The following is a 17719-nucleotide window of genomic DNA, read 5'->3' as shown; positions in this document are numbered from 1 at the left end:
ACATGGAGATGAACAGGGCATCACTTCCATGCAGAGAAATTATTTGGGGGGGGGGTTTACACCCGGCAACGCTCAGGGGTTACTCCTGGCTCTACACTCAGAAATCGCTCCTGGCAGGCTCAGGGGACCATATGGGATGCCAGGATTCGAACCATCGACCTTCTACATGCAAGGTAAACACCTTACCTCCATGCTATCTCTCCGACCCTTAGAGGAAAATTATTAAGTTATTTATTTTGATATAGAAATTGTACTGCTAGAGATTCAAACTACAGATACATGTTGTACAAAATGTCCTAAGTTCTACTTATTGCAGAAATTTTCTATCTTTGAAAACTGATGGATAAAATGGAAATATTCTTTGAAACAAAACCCAGTACATCATCAGCTTTGTATAAAAAAAGAGTCCTCGGGGCCGGGTAGGTGGCGCTGGAGGTAAGGTGTCTGCCTTGCAAGCGCTAGCCAAGGAAGGACCGCGGTTCGATCCCCCGGCGTCCCATATGGTCCCCCCAAGCCAGGGGCGATTTCTGAGCACATAGCCAGGAGTAACCCCTGAGCGTCAAACGGGTGTGGCCCAAAAACCAAAAAAAAAAAAAAAAAAAAGAAAAAAAAAAAGAGTTCTCTTATGCAACAATATAAAAACATTATTTTAATAATAAATATAAGATTAAGATTTCTAGTTTAAGAACATGTAGTTAAGCAGAAGGCATATATATGATTGTACTTTTTTATATTATGTCTGGAATAATGTCTGAGAAGAAAGTTATGGATGGGTCTGCCTCTAAGAAAAAAGAAATAACCACATAGAGGATAAGAGGCAAATTGAGAATTTGTTTATTATTATTTTTTTTTTTTTTTGGTTTTTGGGCCACATCCGTTTGACGCTCAGGGGTTACTCCTGGCTATGTGCTCAGAAATCGCCCCTGGCTTGGGGGGGACCATATGGGACGCCGGGGGATCGAACCGCGGTCCTTCCATGGCTAGCGCTTGCAAGGCAGACACCTTACCTCCAGCGCCACCTACCCGGCCCCTGTGAATTTGTTTATTATTTTATACCCTATTTTGAACAATATTATTTCAATTACCTGGTCAAATATGATTTAAAAAATATAGAAGAATCCAAGTAAATTTACTTGTTTAATAACATAATGTTCTGTTATTGGTTCTTGTATTTTAAAAAGTAAAGGTTTGTAGAGTAATATTTATGCTATATACATTTCTCTTTTTATTCTTTCTCAAGATAGTTTGAGAGGTCCTAATTCTTCATAAATTGTGTTCAGTTGGGGCCAGAGAGCTACTTACTGGGATTTAGGTATTTGCTTTGCTTGCATATGTCTCTGGTTTGATCCCCTGTCACCACATAGAATTCCCAGAGCACTGCAGAAGACATTCCTAAGCACAGAATCAGAGTCAGGAGTAAACCCTGAGCAGAGCCACGTGAGGCCACTTTTCTGTATACCACAGACACAGGCTCAATCCCCAGCAACACATAAGTTCTCCTGAGTACTGCCAATGTGGGACTCTAAAAGCAAAATATAAATATAAACATATTAAGAGTTTTATTATAGCCATATTTTTCATCATGAAGATCTTGACTCCTTTTCACAAATGTAATAAAATTCTTTACTGCAAGCATCATCCACGATGTTTACAGATTTGAGGCGTCCACATTTCTCTTCTGATGTAGACCTACTTGTTTGAAAATTCCTGCATCAAAGAAAAAATTTACATTTTTGAAGAATATTACTTGGTAAATTATCACTACAAAATGTAAGTATGTTTTGTGTTCATTCGCACATTTCCCCCCAAGAAATACCCACGAGAAAAGTTTCCTGCAGGACGGGACATATTTCTATGCACAAATGAGTACAAGAAATGTATAAAGAAGCAAGATTGCTTTACATTCTCTAGCACCTGTCATCCTCTAATAGACAAGAAAACTTAATTGGCACTTGAGGATTTTGAATTTCTTTTTGTACAAATATCAATCCTGGTTAGAAAGTATGACACATCAGATCAAGATCCTTTATAGTTTTATTAATTGCTACACTTTCTGTGCCTGGCAGATTAGGAGAACTTGGTAAATAGCATATTAAGTAGCTCAGAGATATATTGACAATTTATATGTATCTATACATATGCATAGATAGATAATAGATAGATAGACAGATGATGATAGATAGATAGATAGATAGATAGATAATCTCTTTTTCTAATCTAGCTTCCTGCAAAACACCCAACACATTTGAAGCTCACTAGCAAAGAGATAATTATCAGGAGACATATGTATTTGTACAAATTAAAGCTTGAAAGATATAACTACCATAAGAGGAGGCCAATGCCTTATTTATTAGAAGTTTCTATTAACATACTAGATATTTAAGATAAATATTAGTTTTAGTTGGAATTAAATCTTTATTAAATTTTTACATTACATCAAGAAAAAGCCATAATTGTTAGAGTATTGAGCTAATATAGAACCTTAATTATTTTCTTTATCTTACAATATCTGCATATATAAGCAATATTATAAACTATATTAGAAAAATATATAAAACAGAAGCAGCTTCACTGTGTTTGGATGAACCATCCATTATAGAAATTAACAATGTTCTTTGGGGGGCTGGAGAGATAGCATGGAGGTAAGGCATTTGCCTTTCATGCAGAAGGTCATTGGTTCGAATCCCAATATCCTATATGGTTCCCCGAGCCTGCCAGGAGCTATTTCTGAGCATGGAGCCAGGAGTAATCCCTGAGCGCTGCCGGGTGTAACAAAAAAAAAATGTTCTTTGGGTCTGATTTTGGAGTTCTGAGATTAACATTAGGTTGCCAGTCTGAGAAATGAAATGAATCTTAAGATTCAAATCTTCAAATATCTTATCTATTTGTGAGAGAGGGATTTGACCACACATAAAGAAGCTCTGTGCTTACACTTGATTCTGCAATTAGGCATCACTCCTGGGAGGTTGGGGGGACCATTTGGGGTGCCAGGGATTGAACCTGACTCAACCTGAGTGCAAGGTAAGCATCCTAATCAGTTTAATGTCCTTTTGGCCCCAAATTACCTTTTCATGGTCTAAAATACACAATAGGTTCCTCAGATAAATATTAAAAGAAAGTTTATACAATTATAAAAACTCACAATGTCCAAGAAGGTCCTGTGCCATCTGGCCACATCCATAAAAGATCGTTTCTTTTTTTATACAATCCAACCCAATAACTGTGTTTTATTTTTGATTGAATGAAGCTCTATAGAAAAATTAAAAGTTCCAGGTTACATAGAATATCAATAACATTTTGCTTGCACAAAAGTCTTATAAAACTATACATTTACCTAAATAGAGCATTATTCCAAGAAAAAGTAGAAGGGGAAAGGTTTAAATAAAATGAATCAACAACTCGTGCAAGTGAATAAAAGATATCAAGGAAAATAACTCATATACCTTGAACTACATTTAGAATTGATTGCATATAACATAAAATAAAACTCCTTTTTATCAGAATATATTTTCACTAATGTGAAAAGAAATGCTTCAAATCTGGGGATATTTAGCCCCAAAATATAGATAGGAAAAGGAAAGAAATTGAGCGGAGGAGGAGAAACAAAAATATGAAAGAATGGGGGAAAGGGAACAAGGGATCTCAAGTACATTTGGTTATGTTAAAAAAAAAAAGGACAGAATCAAATATCCAAGCTAAAGTGAAATCAATGAAATCAGGAGACCCAAACTTTAGTAATCAAAACTTAAATAAAATAAGCCTGTTATGGTGGCAGTCTGAGGGGCAGGAATGGTGGCATGGGGAATCTGGGAACATTGGTGAAGAGAAGTCAACACTGGTGGTGGGATTGGACCTGAGACATGGACCTGAAACATTGTATGTCTGAAACCTAACTATGAAGTAGTTTGTAAATCACTATTGTTTCAATAAAATATTTTTAATCTGAGGATAGATTAAAGAAGAAATAAAATCTTCCTATGGATCAATAAAGACTATATTATTCAATAGAAAAAATAAAAAATTCATATTATATGTTTTCTTATATATTCTAATAAAATATATCAAGCAAAAAATCTATAATAAACAAAGGCCATATACTAATTAGCAGATGATATTTGCAACTCATACACATAAAAGGATAAATATTCAGATTTTATTAAAAAAACACATATAACAGAAAAACAAAAAGCAAAATATCACAAAATATATATAGATTTGAAATAAAACTTGTTCATCTATATACTTCAGAGTGTATACAGATGATTATGTATAGGAAATGATGCTCAGTAAGTTGCTAATTCTCCAATATGCAAACTGAAATCACACCAAGATATCTCAGCCTCAAAATTGGCTTACACTGAAAGGAACAACAAACATTGGTGAGGAAGAAGGCTAAAAGAGAAACTGCCCTTAACTCTAATGGAAATGTATATTAGTAAAACCATTTAGGAAAACAGTATGAAGTTTTATCAGTAAGGTAACAAGATAGAACTACCACATGTTTCATCAATCCATTTTTTGTATCTAAAAAATACAAAAAGATTAATTCAAAAAACATATTTACCCCATATGTGTATTGTAGCATTACAGTACAGTTAAAATATGGAAACAAGTGAAGTGTCCATTGATAGATGATTAAAGAAAAATATGCTCATTTATACAAAGTAAGACAATTTACCAATTAAAAAATAAAAGAAAATTTGCCATACATCAAAATGAAAGGCACTCAGAGAACTATGCAAAGAAATAAAAGCTAATACTAAAATATCAAATGATACCAAATTTTGACCTTAGTTTACAAAACAGATTATAAGCAGTGGTTAAGGAAAAAGAAGATTACAAGTGTCATAGGACAGAGATAAGATGGTAAAGATGCAACTTTGCAAATAAAATCATAAATCTTAATATCACAATAATCATATTAAACTATGTTTTTGGATCATACCTGTGATCAGGACTTACTACCTGCCTCATAACTTGGTGTGCTTGGAGACAATATGTGTTTCTAGGATTAAGCCCAGGTTCAATGTATGCAAGGCAAGTGTCATATTATTATACTACTACTCCAGGCACTAAAATATTTTTTAATTGATGGAGACTGAAGGCCATATAAAATGTATATCACATATATGCTACTTTTAAGCATATTTAGATTTAGATAATTATTTTATATCATTATATATATTATAAATATATATAATATATATATAAAATATATATCACATATATGCTACCTTTAAGCATATTTAGATCATTATTTTTATATCATTATATATATTACAAAAATCTTTACATCCTACTAATTGCTATTAATGCAATAGATATATATATTTCATAATTTGGTATGCTAGTAAAATCACTCTATGAAGAGATGAGTAGGTGGAAAATATTTCAAGTAATTTCAAAGGAACTGAGCTTTCTCTTATTATTGACTACTATACCAAGTTTATTTAATTGAAACTTGGAATTCCACAGAACTCAATAGAGGATAAAAACGAAGAAAATAGAGTCAGAATTAAAAAGAAAACAAAAAAGGTGCCAGGGCCATAACACAGCGGTAGGCATTTGGTAGGTAGGGCATTTGCCTTGCATACAGCCTACTGGGTTCAAAGTCCAGCACCCGATAGGGTTCCCCGAGCCTACTAGGAGTCATTTCTGAGTGCAGAGCCAAGAATAACCCCTGAAAGCTGCTAGGTGTGGCCCAACAACCAAAGGGGAAAAAAGGGAATGTGAATAAAATTAACTTTTTGATAACAAAATAAACCCCAATCATTTAGAAATTTATTGATAACCATAATGTTCAAGATGACCAAGACACTGTAATTGTACTATTCTTTCTATATATGTTTATATCTATTGGTTTATTTGTTTCTTATTTTGAAGAATAATTCACTGTTACCATTTTAATTATGCCCACTTATAAACCAGAAACGTTTTTGACAGTACTCATAAAATACTAATATATTAGCATTGCTATAACTAAATATTTTAAATTAAATTTGGTACTAAAAGTAAATGACTAGAATATAATCCACATGATCCTATTGAATTTGTATTCATTTTCCCAAATCTTTTAATTATGGTAAATATGTCCTAAATTTTCTTTTTTTAAAAAGAAATGTTTTGGAAGCCAGAATAATAGGACAGGTGATAAATCACTTTCCTTTCATGAATCCACACCAGCTATGATCTTCATTTGAGATCCAGTACTACATATTGTCTCCTGAGCACTGTTACAGGACACTCCAAAGCACAAAGCCAGGAGGCAACCTTTGTGTACCACAAACCTCTTTCCATAACATTCTGCATAACTTCTGCCCAGTAAAGTGGTTTAGTGGAAACCCCTTTATAAATAATTTTAAACAAGTTAAAAGATGTTTTATCTGTTTATTATTATAAGAAAATAAAAATGTATTTTTAATAGTAATTTCAGTTGCATTCATTATCTTAATTTTTATGCAACTTTTCCAGGTCATAATGGTAAGAGGTTTAGCTTCTCTTATAAATATAAGCACTCCCAAATAAGGATTGTGAAAAAAAGAACTCAGAGCAATGACAAATTTTCTCTTTTATATTGTTCACATCATTAAGGTTTTTTCTTAATTAATTATCCCATCGCCAAGAGAGCAAACATTTAAGATCCTGATGTACATATAGCACACATACTGAAAAGAATATAAGTAATTCCATAGTACTAATGAAAAAAGCTATTTCTATGGATTAAAGCAATGGTTGTCCCAGTTTCTGTAACTCTTATGTTTCACATATGTAGACAAAGCTGCAGCATAAACAAATATTTCAAACTAAATTTTTCCAAATGATATTGAAGGAAAAATCCAAAGAACTTTTCTAACTCTACATGCTCAAATTTCTCATTAAGAGTTTTGGGTTGGGCCCGGAGAGATAGCACAGCGGTGATTGCCTTGCAAGCAGCCGATCCAGGACCAAAGGTGGTTGGTTCGAATCCCGGTGTCCCATATGGTCCCCCGTGCCTGCCAGGAGCTATTTCTGAGCAGACAGCCAGAAGTAACCCCTGAGCACCGCCGAGTGTGGCCCAAAAACCAAAAAAAAAAAAAAAAAAAAAGAGTTTTGGGTTACTAAAGCAAACATACCTGCTCCTGTATATCATCAATCTTAATAAGAGTAGATCCAAGGTTTGGGCATGTCTTATTACTTTCCTGCCAAGTTTTTTCTTCTTTTGATAAATAATAACAACTTTTTCCACAACAGGACCATTTTCCTTGGAATATGTCACAGTTATTCTCTAGGAGACAAAATAACCATGATTCTAAACCCAAGATAATCTAGCAATCATTACCTTTAATGCAAAAGTAAAAGTAAGTATTACTTTTAACTTAAAAAACAGCAATCATTACTTATAATTAAAAAATCAATTACTTTCCCCAACTTTAAACTGTACTACAAAGCAATAGTTATCAAAACAGCATGGTATTGGAATAAAGACAGACCCTCAGATCAGTGGAATAGGCTTGAGTTCTCAGACAATGTTCCCCAGACATACAATCACCTAATTTTTGATAAAGGAGCAAGAAATCCTAAGTGGAGCAGGGAAAACCTCTTCAACAAGTGGTGCTGGCAGAACTGGTTAGCCACTTGCAAAAGAGCAAAATCAGACCCCCAGCTAATACCATGTACGAAGGTAAAATCTAAATGGATTAAAGACCTTGATATCAGACCTGTTACCATAAAGTATATATAGAACAACACGTAGGTAAAACACTCCATGACATTGAGACTAAAGGCATCTTCAAGGAGGAAACTGCACTTTCCAAACAAGTGGAAGCAGAGATAAACAGATGGGAATACATTAAGCTGAGAAGCTTCTGCACCTCAAAAGAAATAGTGCCCAGGATACAAGAGCCACCCACCGTGTGGGAAAAACTATTCACCCAATACCCATCAGATAAGGGGCTAATATCCAAAATATACAGGGCACTGACAGAACTTTATAAGAAAAAAACATCTAATCCCATCAAAAACTGGGGAGAAGAAATGAACAGATACTTTGATTTAAAAAAAAAAAGAAATACAAATGGCCAAAAGGCACATGAAAAAATGCTCCTCATCACTAATCACCAGGGAGATGCAAATCAAAACAACGAGGTACCATCTCATACAACAGAGACTGGCACACATCACAAAGAATGAGAACAATCAGTGCTGGCGGGGATGTGGAGAGAAAGGAACTCTTATCCACTGCTGGTGGAATGCTGTCTAGTCCAACCTCTATGGAAGGCGATATGAAGATTTCTCCAAGAACTGGAAATTGAGCTCCCATTTGACCCAGCTATTCCACTCCTAAAGATTTAACCTAGGAACACAAGAATACAATACAAAAACCCCTTCCTCACACCTATATTTATTGCAGCACTATTCACAATAGCCAGGCTCTGGAAACAACCAAGATGCCCTTCAACAGACAAATGGCTAAAGAAACTGTGGTACATATACACAATGGAATATTATGCAGCTGTCAGGAGAGATGAAGTCATGAAATTTTCCTATACATGGATGTACATAGAATCTATCATGCTGAGTGAAATAAGTCAGAGAGAGAAAGAGACACGCAAAATAGTCTCCCTCATCTATGGATTTTAAGAAAAATAAAAGTCATTTTTGCAACAATCCTCAGAGACAATGAGAGGAGGGCTGAAACTTCCAGCTCACTGCATGAAGCTCACCACAAAAAGAGTGGTGAGTGCAGTTATAGAAATAACTACACTGAGAACTACCATAATCATGTGAATGAGTGAGAAAACTGGAAAGCCTGTCTAGAGTACAGGTGGGGTGGGGTGGGATGGAGGGAGATTTGGGACATTGGTGGTGGGAATGTTGCACTGGTTAAGGGGGGTGTCCTTTACATGACTGAAACCTAATCACAATCATATTTGTAATCAAGATGTTTAAATAAAGAAAAAAAAGGGAAAAAAAGAAAGTTACAGAATGGTTGCCCTAGTTTGTAAAAAAAAAAAAAAAATCAGTTGTCAGGGGCACATACTTGCCTATGTAGAAGTCCTGGTTATCACTGAAACTATATGGTTCATCATTTGTGTGGTGGGCCATGAGCACCATTTTATATCTAGTGCCTTCCAGGACCACAGAGCCAAGTAGGAACACATAGCCAGGCCTGAGCATCAAACAATCTGGCTTATTTAGTAAATACCACCAAAATGCTCCTTGGGCATTTTGAGCAGTGGAAGACACACACACACACACACACACACACACACACACACACACACACAGAATACTTCTTGCTCTCTTTAAACTAATGTTCATAGAAAAGGTGGTATACTTATGGGCCCGAAGAGATAGCACAGCGGCATTTGCCTTGCAAACAACCAATCCAGGACCAAAGGTGGTTGGTTCGAATCCCGGTGTCCCATATGGTCCCCCATGCCTGCCAGGAGCTATTTCTGAGCAGACAGCCAGGAGTAACCCCTGAGCACCACCGGGTGTGACCCAAAAACAAAAACAAAACAAAACAACAACAACAAAATAAAACAGAAAAGGTGGTATACTTATATTCCAAAATATATGTATCAGGTATTGTTATTTCATAAAATTCTAGAGATAAGAAATGTGTAGTCAGAGACTAACTCTTGACAGATTTAAGGACATTGTAAAAATTGTATCTAGAAATCTCAACTTTTCTAGTTCAAATAAACTTCAGGTTAGGTTCAATTCTCCAGATTTGGAGGAATCTACTTTAATGAATACCTGAGAATGGTATTGATGCCAATAAATTAATGTTAGAGGAAATTTATCTGCAAGCATTAAATAATCAAATTAGTATGACAATATAATAGAAGCTTCTACTGTTTATGTCAAGCCTTCAAACAACTGAAAGAAAAAATATTTGAAAAGAAAAGCACAAAATTAAAGATTCATTGACAACCAATAAATATAATGTCTTTAAATTAAATATTTAAAATTAGATGGAGATAAGTTTATAAAATATATTAGGCTATCAACTTAACTGTTCAGTGCATACCTGTAATAGGTGGTAAATTTATATAATCTTCCATTTCTGATGAGGAATTTTCTTTCTTATCTTGTACTTTGCACTGTGAAGAGTTATCTTGTACTTTGCACTGTGAAGAGCACTGGAACACTTTAATCATAGTATAACATCAAGATTAAGAATAATTTTATGCAATAATTAATATGATCATTTATTCTAATCCTAAATGGCAAAGCAAAATATGAGTGAAGTAAAATTTTGCATTTAATGTTCTATTATTTTATTGCAGAACCGAAACAAATAGTTGACTGTGTTTAGTAAAATTATATGGATTCTGTAGATAATACATTAGTAATGAGAACATAATATATCTGATCTGTTAAAAAATCTCAGAAAATGGCACTTCTAAAAACTCAAAAGAAACTAAAGATATGAAATGCATGATCTCTGTGGCTGTCATGATTTAATGCATAGGAAATGTATTAACTAGGAATATCCATTTCATTTTGCCACCACTCAAAAACATTCCAGCAAATTCAGTATTTACTTAGATAATTCTAATATCAATTTCTTAATGACCTCATTTGATTTGCAAAAAGAACTGTAAGAGCAAAATAATAAAATAATTTTTAAATCGTCAATATTATCATCAAGTCATCATGATCACTAAAATGTTATAGACCTATGTACCTCTAAATGATTCTACCTTAGTTCCCTAGTGACAGGGATTTATTTCCCAGCATAATTCACTAGTCCCATACACATTTGTACAATGTATACTCACACATATATATTAAGACTGGAATCACAAGCAGAAGAAATAAACACACAATTCCTAGACTTTTTATAATGATATTGTTTGAAGATTCTGTAAAATATTTAAAATATATATAGTAAGCAATAATCATAATGCTTTATATTTAAAATATATTTAATTTATATTTAAAATAAAAATGTAAGCTCTGGAGGCAATAATAGTGCTCTTTTCTATGATCACAAATATTACTATTTTATTTCAACATAACCCTTAGTACATACTTATTATATACTCATGCTATATCAAATGTTAAGAAACATTAATATTGGGTTTTAACTACTTGATCTTTGTTTTCAGAAATCAGAAAAACAGAAAAAAATATTACCTTTCTTTTTGTGAACTGAGTTTATCTTGTTTTTCTGATTCATTGAGCTTTGAAATTTCAATTCAGCATACATTACTTTATCTTTCTCACTCATTTTTCTCAGGACAGAGAGAGGGAGATACAGAAAAAAAATATTTTCAGAGCTTCAAAATAACAAAAATATTTAACATAAAATATTAAAATTGGTGATGGGAATAGTGCACTGGTGAAGAGGGGTGTTCTTTACATGACTGAAACCCAACCACAATCATGTTTATGATCAAATGTTTAAATAAATATATTAATTTTTTAAAAAGACCCACAAAAAATTAAACATTTAATAAAATATTAAATGTTAGTTAGATATTCAAATATCAAATAGAACCATTTATCATGAAATTTTGAAAGTAATAAGCAAAATAGTTTAAAATTTGTGAATTAAAAAAAACATTTCTGAAACTATCAGAAAAAAAATTTTATAATTTTCACAGAGAACATGATTCTAGTATGACATTGGGAAGGTAAGTTGGTGTTTGCTCTACTAAAATGGTTTGGAATTTCCTTACAAAATATAAAAATGAAAATTATATGTGAGTAAGGAAGATAAAACATTCTATTTTAACCTTATGATTATGACAGCTTTATTCAAAACAGTCAAAAATTAGAATAAACTTAAGTGTTAATCACCAGAGTTGGATAAAGAAGTTGTGCCAACAACAGTTAATGAACTCTTGGATTTAAAAGACAAACTATACACTGACTTGATCACTTGCACTCCATAGAGTCTCCTGAGCCCTGAAAGGAAGGATCCCTGATCACAGAGCCAAGAGTGCACCCCAATTAAGTGCCAACCATGCCCTCAAAAAAAAAAAAAGAAATACAAATATAAAACTGTAACTTCTGATACACAGTAATCAGAGCATGAGGTGCAAAAGGTTTGCAAATAATGAACCCAGGAAAGAATAATATGGGAGAAAACAGCAGAATAGATAGCAAATATCTGCCAGCTACAAAAATGCTCTAGGCAAGCATAGAATGAGACTGTGTAGGGTCTTTTAGATGTAGGGACAACATGGGCAAAATGAGAATAGAAAATTGTCATGACTTTATAATGTAGGGTTTTTGCTAATTACCTATGTGAAATAACCCAGTCAATGTATCTATTGTATGTTATTGTCTCTGTAACTCAAACATTGTCAGTCTTTGTGGGGAGACATATGGTACTGAATAAATGGGCAGCCTGTAAGATCATTCATGGCTGTTCAGGCAACACTAAAGCTTGGACTGTCAGAGTCTTTTGTCTGTCTCCTGTCTGTTTGTCCCATTCTCTGTAACTAAGGCAACAGGCTCTGTTAGCAGTAGACACAATGTAGAGTTGTGGAATTTTGTAACTGGAAATGGTGACTATTACACACACATAGATACCTTTGAATTCCATTTTAGAAGTTAATTAAAAAATAGAAATGATTTTGCAATATATTTCTTGGGCTAACATGATAGCACAGTGGATAGGGAACTTGCCCTGCATGTAACCAGCAACAGTTCTATTCCTGAGCACAGAACCCAAAGTAATCCATGAGAACTTCCAGGTATGAACAAAATAATAATAATAATAATTTTTTCTCTAAAATACTCTAAAGCAGAGGTCTTACATGATAAAATATGCATTACAGTTTATAACTGTGTTATTTTAATATTTTACTCTTCTTAGTATAATAAAACTCATCAATAAAACTTAAAAATATGTATTTTACCTGCTTAGATACAGACTAACATCTCTTGAATAATAATTATTTGATATTTAGTGCCATGACCTTCTATAGCGTGGCAATGAGTAAAGAAGCATCCACTTTAGAGAGATTACATAAAGTACAATTTAACAGTGATTAATCTGACAAATTCCATCTACCTGATACATTAATTCATTTATATCACCCTTTTTTTAATATGTCACCAGAGTCAAAACTACTCATTTAGGGGCCCAAAAGATAGTACAAGGTGTAGGGTGCTTATCTTGCAGGTGGCCAAACTGGTTCCTTTCCAGGTACTACATATGGTTCACCCCAACGTTGAAAAAATGTGATCCCTGAACACAGGGCCAGAGTAAGCCTGAGTAAGTTATGGTGTGGTCCTGAAACAAAATAAAACAGACTATTCCTTAAGAAAATAAGAAAACTGCAGAAATCTTAGAATTCAAGCAATGGGAGTTGAAAAAGTAAGACTGAATAAGGCATAACTTGCAATTCTAACACTGTGGCACAATGACTTTTATTTAACATGTTAACAGCACCATATAACACTGGTGGCACACACTTGGATGTCCCGTTAGATATACTGTACTAATACAATGTTATAATTAACAAAATTTCATATAGCATTTTAGTTCAGCACCATCTAACAGAACCATGATACGTGAAGTGATCAAAGGGCAAGAAGCAGCTGCAGAGTTGCTTTATTTAATGTGGCAAATAATCAAAAATATTTAAAATGTCTTAAAAAGCAAGAGACTTTTAAAAGCAAAGCTTTTACATTTCTAGAAAATATACATAATAATTATCTTCCATTATAATTACGATAAAGAGTAGATGAGAAAAAAGACTCTTTAAAATGTTATTTTGTAACTTTGAATATAGAACTAGACAAACATTCATAAATTTAAATGTTGGATTCTAAAAACAAAAAATCTTACCATTTTCCACTATTTTGTGACTTGAAGAAAATCTGTTTTACCAAATAATGATTAAAATATACATACTAGTTTTCAAAAATTGTTTTCTCTATAACAATACCAAATTTTAATATAAACCTTACTTTAAGTGCTGTTCAATATTTGTCTAATCATTTTGCTTATATATTTGTCTGATAAGAAAACAATTATAACTATAAAACAGCACTTATTTGATAGAAATCTAATCAGATAATTAAAACATTAAAGTTTTTGATGATGTTATTTAAAACTTTGTATAAGTCAATGCTAAATATAAGGAGGTATTAATAGAAATAAGAAAAAGGAAGATTTATTTTGTGTTAAAATTAAATATTTGCGAGGGGAGGCAAAAAAATTAAATATTTGCCCCAGATATGAGGATTTCAAAAATCATAACATTCATAGTAAATATTTTTGTCCACCCTCATACTAGTACATTCCTAAAATTCACCTTTGAGATGAAGTGATTCTTAGAGACTAACATCAATCCCAAAGTCAGTTCTTTTCCACAACAATTGAAATCCTTCGGCATACTAAATATCTTCCCCACAGCAAACAGACATTTTGATCACACTTTAATACAAGCATATAGTATCTGTGATATGCCTTGAGACTCACCAGCTAGAGAACACGCTTGCGAAAAAACACTGAGAATGTGCTGCCTTCACCTCTGCTCTAAGTCCAGGAGGAACTAGAAGTGATAACTGCTTTAGAGACACAGTCAAAAGAAAGAGAACCAATGACTCTATAGCATGCACACACAGAAAGTTTCCACTGCTGACAGAATCTCATTGACTGCCACACCCTCTGTGAGCATTATAGGTAACTAAAATACTCAATTTCTGGGTAAGAGATCAATTCAATCATGATCTTTTACAATTAACATAGGACTTAGAAAGATAAGATCATCTCAAATTCTCATGAGAATGAATTTTAAGATTTCAAAATTATAAAAGTGAAAAGTTAATATCTATGTCATTTATAGATATGCATGATTTATATCATTTATTTGTATTAGAATGATGATTCCTCAATGATTTTATAGACATATATATGCACACGGTATAAACAGATAACTATCAAAATGTACATAAGTAGGTTCTATTTTTACTACTTAAAGATGCCAAAATTATTTTTACATTACAATAAAGTAATACATATAATATTTGTTGGATTGAATGATAGCAGCTTTATACTTCTTGTATTCTCTTTCAATTACAAAATAAAAAAAACGAATCATTTCTTTAAATACTAAATAGGTATAAATGAAGTTATTTTAAGCATCAAAGTCAAAGTAATCTGTTTTACAACTTGTAGCCGCAACTGTCACAGCACTTAAAGGGGACAGAGAACACTGCATCTAGTGCTGCTGGGGTCACTCATGGTTATGTGATCAGTGGGGGTCTCTCTAGGTCAGTGCTTCTCACTTATTTTCTGTCATGCCCCCCTAGGAAGAAGAAAACATTTTTGCGCCCCCCACGCGACTGTAAATAGTATCTTTATTAAAAAATAGTTTAACCTGCAAAACAAAAATATATAAAAATAAGTTGAGCTGATTTTTTAATTAGAGGTGATGTCCGGATTAATGGCTACAAAGAGCACGTTTTGCAATGCATAGCTTTTCGAAGCGGACTTTGAAGCAAGACACAGCAACTCTCAGCTCCAGAGACATACAGAGACACCAACACGGGGCTTAGCTTGTTATGACAGTGTTTGCCGAGTTCAAACGCGCCCCCCTTTACAGAGTCTCGCAACCCCCTGGGGGGTGCGCCCACTATTTGAGAACCACTGCTTTAGGTGGTACTTAAGTAATAGTGCAGTGCAGATTTCAAAACAGGGTCTCTAAAAAGCAAAGTAGTGTTCACCTGGTTGAAATCTCTAGCCTTGTCACAGCAATTTCAAAATTAGTATTTCAGTATTAGGCTGTTTAATTTCCAGGTGTTAAAGTTTTTCTTCTGTGTCCCTTTGTAGGTCACATATGATTTCAGTATTTATGTTCCTAGGGTATTTCCCTAGGTATCAAACCAGGGTCTCTAATAAGCAAAGCAGTGTTCACCTGGTTGAAATGTCTAGCCTTGTCACAGCACTTTAAAAGTTAGTATTTGTGTTCCTAGGGTATATCCCTAGGAGTGGTATAACTGGATTATATGGGAGCTCAATTTCCAGTTTTTTGAGATTTCTCCATACCGTTTTCCATAAAGGCTGGACTAGACATTCCCACCAGCAGTGAATGAGAGTTCCTTTCTCCCCACATCCCTGCCAGCACTGATTGCTCATATTCTTTGTGATGTGCCTCAGTCTCAGTGGCGTGAGATGGTACCTCATTGTTACTTTGATTTGCATCTCCCTGATGATTAGTGATGTGGAACATTTTTAAATGCCTTCTGCACACCTATATTCATTGCAGCACTATTTACAATAGCCAGACTCTGGAAATAACCAAAATGCCCTTCAACAGATGAATGACTAAGAAATTGTGGTATATACACAATGAAATATTATGCAGCCATCAGGAGGGATTAAGTCATGAAATTTTCCTATACATGGATGGACATGGAAACTATTATGCTGAATGAAATAAGTCATAGGGAGGAGAAAAACACAGAGTAGTCTCACTTATCTATGGGTTTTAAGAAAAATAAAAAACAATATTGTAATACTGCTCAGAAATGAGGGCCGGAAGGACGGCTCACTATATGATGCTCACCTCAAAGAGGGATGAATGCAGTTAGAGAAATAACTACACTAACAACTATCATGACAATGATAGTGAATGAGAGAAATAGAATGCCTGTCTCTTAGACAGGCAGGGGTGGGAGGCATTAGTGATGGAGCTGTTCTTTTTATGACTGAACCCAACTACAAACATGTTTGTAATCATGGTGCTTAAATAAAGATATTACTTTAAAAATAAGATTAATAAAAAATAAAAATTAGTATTTGTGGATTTGGAGAATTACAATTTGTGGGTTTGACAGAACAGCGGGTAAGATGCTTACTGTGTATGTGCCCAATCTAGATATGCTCTTTGGTGTCACATATGGTCCCCTGTGCACCACCAGGTGTAATGCCTGAGTGAAGAGCAAGGAGTAAGTTCTAAGCACCCAAGTCTAATACAAAAACAAACAACAAAAACACAAACAAACAAAGGAAGAGTTACTATTTGGAATTAAGAAATAGTACAGTGGGTAGGGACTTAGTCTTGCACAGAGCTAACCTAGGTTCAATTCCTTGCATCATAAATGGTACTGAGCCCCACCATGAGTAATCTCTTAGCACAAATACAAGGGTCCACCAGTAACATTGCCTAGTGTACCGCAAGAACAAAAACAGAGAATTGCTATTTGTTTGATTTAATGAGCACCTATAACTCTATTTGATCCCAGAAGAACTAATGCAATTTGTTTTTTCATATTATCTACACAAGTCTATTCCTCGGTCCACAAACACTGGTGGAAAGAAGCAGGCTTTGGTGATTAGTGTGATGTTGGAACTATGTAAGCATTAAAAGTATGACTAACAGTACTCTAATTACTAGTAACTAAATAAAAATGGCTAATAAAAATAATAAAAGCCCTCAAAACTCTGAAACTTTGCGTTGTGTTTTATGATCATTAAAGTCCCTAAGTCAGCTATACCAATAAAGTCTTTTAATGACCTTTTCCATAGTTGGCGATTTTTTCCACCATCATTCCCAAAGCATAACTGTCTTATCTCCTTACAAAGAATGGTTAGGCAGATCATATTCAGTTCAAGGCCTGGTGCATGTGCCTTTCTCTCATATTTAACTGAGGACCTTTGCTGTAACCAGGTCTTTAGTTAGACTAAGAAGCATCCAAGCTTAATCTCTTTCTTTGTCTTTATTGGATCCAGAGATACTTGTGCAATGCTATATATCACTGGGCA

At 34.0% G+C, this 17719-nt stretch overlaps 1 protein-coding gene across 1 annotated transcript in view; it reads right to left on the bottom strand.

The window, feature by feature from the left end:
• Nucleotides 1-1580: 1580 nt before the first annotated feature.
• LOC126022050 (killer cell lectin-like receptor 2) overlaps nt 1581-17719 on the bottom strand; it is a 63359-nt gene continuing 47220 nt past the window's right edge. Inside the window, exon 7 of the mRNA XM_049782916.1 lies at nt 1581-1707. Within this exon, the coding sequence (XP_049638873.1) occupies nt 1581-1707 (127 nt within the window). The remainder of the gene's footprint in view (nt 1708-17719) is intronic.

Source organism: Suncus etruscus, chromosome 11 (assembly GCF_024139225.1).
Source record: "Suncus etruscus isolate mSunEtr1 chromosome 11, mSunEtr1.pri.cur, whole genome shotgun sequence".
In the NCBI taxonomy this organism is placed as follows: Eukaryota; Metazoa; Chordata; class Mammalia; order Eulipotyphla; family Soricidae; genus Suncus; species Suncus etruscus.
This window is presented reverse-complemented; position numbering and strand designations above follow the sequence as displayed.